The 6,085-nt window shown below is 41.4% G+C and overlaps 1 protein-coding gene across 1 annotated transcript; it reads right to left on the bottom strand.

Moving 5' to 3' along the window:
• Positions 1-4,150: 4,150 nt before the first annotated feature.
• On the bottom strand, positions 4,151-5,821 carry LOC130072583 (uncharacterized). Its single transcript, XM_056237760.1, has 2 exons — positions 5,302-5,821; positions 4,151-5,174 (listed from the first exon to the last, which is right to left on the bottom strand). Exons 1-2 carry the CDS (start codon positions 5,675-5,677, stop codon positions 4,177-4,179), a joined length of 1,374 nt encoding a protein of 457 aa, XP_056093735.1. The 5' UTR covers positions 5,678-5,821; the 3' UTR covers positions 4,151-4,176.
• Positions 5,822-6,085: the final 264 nt, after the last annotated feature.

Genomic DNA, 6,085 nt, shown 5'->3' with positions numbered 1-6,085 from the left:
CGAAAACACAACGTGCCTGTCCCTACAATGGATAAAAACAGTGTGGACGGCCCCACTCCCAGTTAAATGTGTCGAACATGGTTAACTCGAGTGCAGCGTGCGTGAGACTGAGACACTGAGATTAGTCAAAGACACATGGAGAAAGCAGATCAAGAGGATCCACAAAGGAAGTACGTTTTCTAAAGTGTTGTTAACATGATATTTTCGGGGGGAAATGAGCAGCAGTCACTAGCAGTGCAGGCAGCACCTGCTAGACAGTTTAGACTAACGTTAGAGGAGTGCACGTTCGCAACGGGGAACGCATGAAGCTTACTTGACAACATCAGTTCATATCAATATCGTAACGAATAGAAATAATGTATGGTTATCTGCATCTTTCCGTCTATTATGTATAGTTACTTTTTAAACACGAAAATCGAATTTAGCATGACACGCAAGCGGTTGCCGTGGTAATGAACAACCTGCTTGTTAAAGCGAATGAATAATCCTGTATCTGAGGCAAAATTACTAAATATGCAGCGCGAGTTATATATTTCTAACTCCAAACAATTAGCCACTGAAACAGGTTATAGAATCTTCTTCAAGGCTGTGCTGGTTGCATTTGAGGTAACGTTACAGGTCATGGGGTTTCTCAGATTTCGCTTGAGACCGGTTTGAGAGCTTGTCAGCTTGAGAGCATTATTAGCCTCGATTGTAGTCGTGTCTCCTTCATTGCGTATTTTTATATTTTGAATATATCCCTCCACTGCATACTGTAACCCCTTTTGCCTCAATCTGGAGGATATCGCGGAGGTATTGCTCCAAAAAAGGTCACTGACGCACCTCTTCCCGTCATGGCAATCTGTGGCGCTGGTCGTGTTTGACCATTTGTTTGACGGGCGTAGCAACAATAACTAGGGGGCGTGGCTTTTGCGAACGGTCAATTATAGATGATCTGAAGTTCTATAGACAAGTTTCCCGGGCACTTCCGGTTTACTTCCTGTTTCTGCCAAGAACTTCCGGCGTAGCCGCACTGGCTGAGTAGTAGTGTAAACATGGCTTTGGAATGGCAACACTCGACCGAAAATCTTATTAAAAATGCTGTTTTGACCATTCCGCATCCAAGTAAGGTAACATCATGGGCGGACAACATGTCGATATGGCCCAGCATCACAACATCCAAGATATTTTCTTATTTTATTGATTCCATGGCGGTGGATGGGAATGCAATTAATAACCTGAAAAGCTCAGAGGCGTTTCAGTACCTCCATTCAGACAAAGTGGGCTGTGTACTTTTACACGATATGGGCAGTTTAATTTACCTAAAGGCCGATGTTCAACCAAGCCAGTCCGTTAACAATTCAGCGCATAACGCCTGGATTTTGGTTACCAAGACGGGAGATGTGGAGACAGCAGGCTGTACCTGTATCGCCGGACCTGGACGTTCCTGTAGCCATGCAGCCGCCGTGCTTTGGAAGGTACGTTAGCCCATCTTATGCTTGTATTAAGATGTTTGTATGTATCCGTGTGTTAATCTGCGTAATAATGAGTAGACAGTGTTGACTTCCGCGAATGATAAGCCTTCCGTATTTGAGTGCAAATCTATAGCATTTTACCCCAAAACGGAGAAATGTTACTTCAGCCTATCTAATGATATATAATGCGGTTGGTGTGTGAACCAATCACAGACCAATATAAAACAAACACTAGGAACGATACTTTTAAACAGAACAAATCAAAACAAAAGAAAACGGTGTAATCCGTATGAAATGGGCAAATTTGCAACAAACCCTTTCTGGCTTTTGTTTATTTTATTTATTTTTATCAAACTGATTTATTTTATTTATCTATTTGCTTTTACTCATTTTTTTTATATTACTCACTTATCATTTATCACTTTATTAAATGTTATTTATTTATTTAATATTTAATTATATTTTCTTTTATTTTATTATTCTTTTCATATTTTTCAAGATTTTTTTATATGTCTAAATAAATGCAGGCATTAAGGCGTTAAACATTGATGTTGATGGCTGCAGGCCCAGCTCATTAATTGTTTTGAAAAGTAACAAAAACGCTCTACCTTCATCATACCCTTGTTATTTTGATTTATAAAATGTTGTCTCTAAAAGAAGTCAATTGTGCTGTGATGCTCAAACCATTATTTAAAAAGTGTGTGATCTGTCTGCAGGTAGAAAATGCTGTGAGGCAAGGGAAGACAGGGCTTGCCTGCACTGATGTGCAGAATTGCTGGAATGCCGGGACAAAAAGCAATACTGGGCAGCAAAAAATCAGAGATGTGTCTTTCCGAAGACACAGCAGAAATAATCTATACCAACCAGCATCACAGGCATCCTCCTCCAGCATAGTCTCTACACCTAGTCGCAAAGTAAAAGTCCATGAGACACTGGAAGAATGGCAAAATTACTGTCTCTCCACACCAATAGCGGCACTTTTTACTGCACCTGGCAGTGGACTAATGCAGCTCACTTTTAACACCAGCCTCCCTGCTCAGTCTGCCGAGACATCAAAAGCTCCACTGCCCCTACATCATGGTGATCACAACACACAACTTGAATGTGAGAAATGTAGGGCATTCTACACCACATACATTGACATGACCACAACCCAATTTATGTACATTGAGCAGCACACAAAAGAACAGAGCAGGGAACAACTGTGGCATGACATGCGACGGGTACGGATAACCGCAAGCACAGCCAAGAATGTGCCAGTTCGGGCTACCACAGCACCAGACAAATTCTTGTCTGAACACCTCCATCCTACCTTTCACGGTAACGCGGCAACCCGGCAAGGAGCAGAGGGTGAAGAGCACGCCAGGCAATACCTGCAAGACCAAGGTCATGGCATCGATGTGAAAGGTTTTGTGGTTTGCCCGAGTGAGCCATGGCTTGCTGCGAGTCCGGATGGTGTCATGAACAGAGACACACTACTGGAGATCAAGTGCCCTGTCTTAGTCAAAAATCAGTCCCTTACTGAAGCACTTGCTGCTAAAAGCAGTGAGATCAAACGCATGCCCACAGGGGACTTCCATCTGTCCTTCAATGGGCCAAAGGGATATTACATGCAGGTGCAACTGGGCATGCACTGCACAGGCCTACGGCAAGCCTTGTTGGTGATTTGGAGTAACACTGAATGTCTGCAGCTCAACGTGCCCTACGACCAAACCTTTGTTGAGGGACATATCTCAAGGCTGCACTCCTTCTATTTCACCCACATGTTGCCAAAAGTTGTCGATGACTTCGATGATGGAAGGCTGGAGTTGTGCTCCAGATACATGAATGTTGTAAAATCAGCATGACCTGCTTATGTGTACTGGGTTGATTAGTCAGTCCTTTTTTAACCCCTTGTCCCCTGTTGTCACAAATCCTTTCTAGCTTTTATTTATTTTTATCAAACTGATTTATTTAATTAATTTTATTTTTATTTATTTTTATATCAGTCACTAATCATTTATCTTTATTTATTTATTTTATGTATTATTTATTTTTTTCCAGTCTTTTTCTTTTTGTAATATTTTGAGATTTTTTCCTGTATTTACTTTGTTTTTATTTAATTATAAAAAAAAATGCAGCCATTAAGGAGTTAATGAAATTGTCCCTTTGTTATGGAATAGGATAAATAAAAATGAATTCATTTCTTCTCAAAAAAACAAATTGTTTATTGTCATGTGTCAATATTTACAATACAAGAAAAAGAATAGCACTCACACAAGTTTTTCTTAGGGTGTATTCACACCAGGAAAGTCCGATAGTTCACTTGCTTTGGTCCGGACCAAATAATTTTTTTTTTTTTTTGGTACAGTTCGCTTTCACACTGCTCTTTTTGCAAGTGAACCTTATCAATAAATCACAACACCAGAAAGGGTACAATAACAATAAATTTACGCAGGTTTTCTAGCTGAAATTTATATATATATATATATATATATATATATATATATATATGGTAACTTTATGTTAAGGATCAGAAATTAGACACTAATTAATGACTAATAACTGCATTTGTAAGTAACTTGTTATGTACTTGTATGCCATTACAAATGCAGTAGTCATGAATTAGTGTCTAATTTCTGATCCTTAAAATAAAGTGTTACCATATATATATATAAGGAATATGTACAATTTAAATAAATAAAAACCTGCAGGTAACCCAGGTTTTACTTTTCATAGGGACTTACACCTCATGTGGCAGTCGGATGAGTCTGGACCTCATGTTTGCTAAAGCAGCACATATGATAAGAATCTTGTCCAACCTCGGGGTCATGGAGATGGGGACAGTTTGGGACAGAATTTTGAAGACTTTAAGTCTTCGGATTGCCCTCTCCACATGTATACGGACATTGGCCACTCGTCTAGTGCGCGTTACCTCCTCATTGGTCAATTGACCACGCTTGTGGGTAAAGGCAGGAATATTCAATTTCACCTTCCTTTCATGTAGTACATCTCGAATCGTGAAACCCCTGTCAGCCATTACCTCATCACCAGGCCTTAGGGCCTCCAGAAACCCACTGTTTATAGTGATGAACTTATCACTGCTTTTACCAGCATAGGCCTCTGATATAAACATTATCAGCCCATGAGGTGACACAGCAACAAGATATTTGGCAGTATTCGTTCCCATGTAATGACTGAAAGTGGCACTCCTACAGTTAAGGTTTGTAGCTCTCTGAATAGCCGTTTCAGCACAATCGATGATGCAAGTGGTCTGGGGGTGGTTCTTTTTAAAGGATGGTGGCATGTTAGCACGAATAACACTTCTTGGCAGCCAGGCAACCATGGGCTCAAGCTGCTCACCCAATGTATCAATCCAGTGAGCAATCACCTTACTTACTTCACCTTTAGACACTTTAAAGCGCTTTGCCACATCCCCTAACACAAGGTTCAGTTTCAGTTTCATGAGGGTCATCAGTATTTGGTCAACAACAGGAATACTACATGATGGTTTACTAAATGGCAACATTGTTTTCACCAAAGTAAAAAAATATAATAGACGCAGTCCTGTGTACAGCAGCGAGGTATCATCATCCAGGAGCATATCATCAGCCACAGTCTGAACCCCAGTCTGCGTCGATTTGTTCACGTGGTCCAACTTTGCCGCGTAGCTGTGGTCAGTTTTTGTTAGGTCCTCCCATTGTGTTGCAGCATCTTTAAACTTCGGCTCGATGCACACTTCTAAAAGACAAACAGCATCAACTATAAATGTATATACCCTACTAACACAGGACAGAGACACATATATCAACAGTCGAACTTATGCTGCAAACTTTAGCTAACCAGAAAAATATCAAGATACACTTACCATCCGATTGCGTGTCACTTGTGTTTCTGTCGAGTTTACGTCTCTTTTGCTGGGGAGGTCGCTCGTATCCCAAAAAAAGTTCCGGGAAAGGGTTTTCCTCTGTGGGCTTTTTATTAATGAAGTGATAAGAACAAACAAACAGTCTTTTGGGCGGATTCTTCAACTTCAAAGCCGCTAGCCACTTCCGAGATTCAACATCTGTTTTTGGTTTCTCATACAACGCATACGGGGGAGCACATCCACATTGGCGCCTTGTAGATGGTTGATGGTCGAAACATTCTCCCTCCGACCAAACATTCAGCAATCGCCACGAGTTGTTACAACCGCGAACAGCACAATATGTCCCGGAGCCGTGTCGGCGTGTAACACCATCCATAGTTTACCTTTTCTGCACGCTAACCAAAGAAGACAGTAAAAGACGCTAACTCGCTAACCGGAAGTGCTTGGCAGACACAACCGGAAGTCGTTGGCAGAGTGAACGGCTAATGGCGGCCCGCCTATTTCACTCAGGAAACTTGTCTATAATTCACCTTTGGCTAAGCCCCGCCCCCCTTAGTTACTGTCGCTATGTCCGTCAAGGTACGCCGCTCTCACGCACACACCATGTTCTCAAAAGCAGTGAAAAATACATCGCGGAGCAGATAGGAGACTGACAACAGGCTGACAGACCAGGGGCCTGTTTCAGAAAGGAGGTTAAGTGAAAACTCTGAGTATGTTAACCCTGAAATGAGGGAAACTCTGGGTTTTCTGTTTCAGAATGGGAGGTAGGTCAAACCTGAGAAAG

This window comes from Rhinichthys klamathensis, unplaced genomic scaffold (genome assembly GCF_029890125.1).
Source record: "Rhinichthys klamathensis goyatoka isolate OS25496 unplaced genomic scaffold, OSU_Roscu_1.1 h1tg000497l_1, whole genome shotgun sequence".
Lineage (NCBI taxonomy): Eukaryota > Metazoa > Chordata > Actinopteri > Cypriniformes > Leuciscidae > Rhinichthys > Rhinichthys klamathensis.
Note: the sequence above shows the minus strand (reverse complement) of the source record. Positions and strands in the feature narration are given on the sequence as shown.

Bases quoted from the DNA above. Each gene is read 5' to 3' on its own strand.
- LOC130072583 (XM_056237760.1), bottom strand. From the start codon at position 5,677: ATGGATGGTGTTACACGCCGACACGGCTCCGGGACATATTGTGCTGTT. The intron at 5,175-5,301 runs GTAAGTGTATCT...TTTGTCTTTTAG, and splicing joins AAGTGACACGCAATCGGATG to AAGTGTGCATCGAGCCGAAG.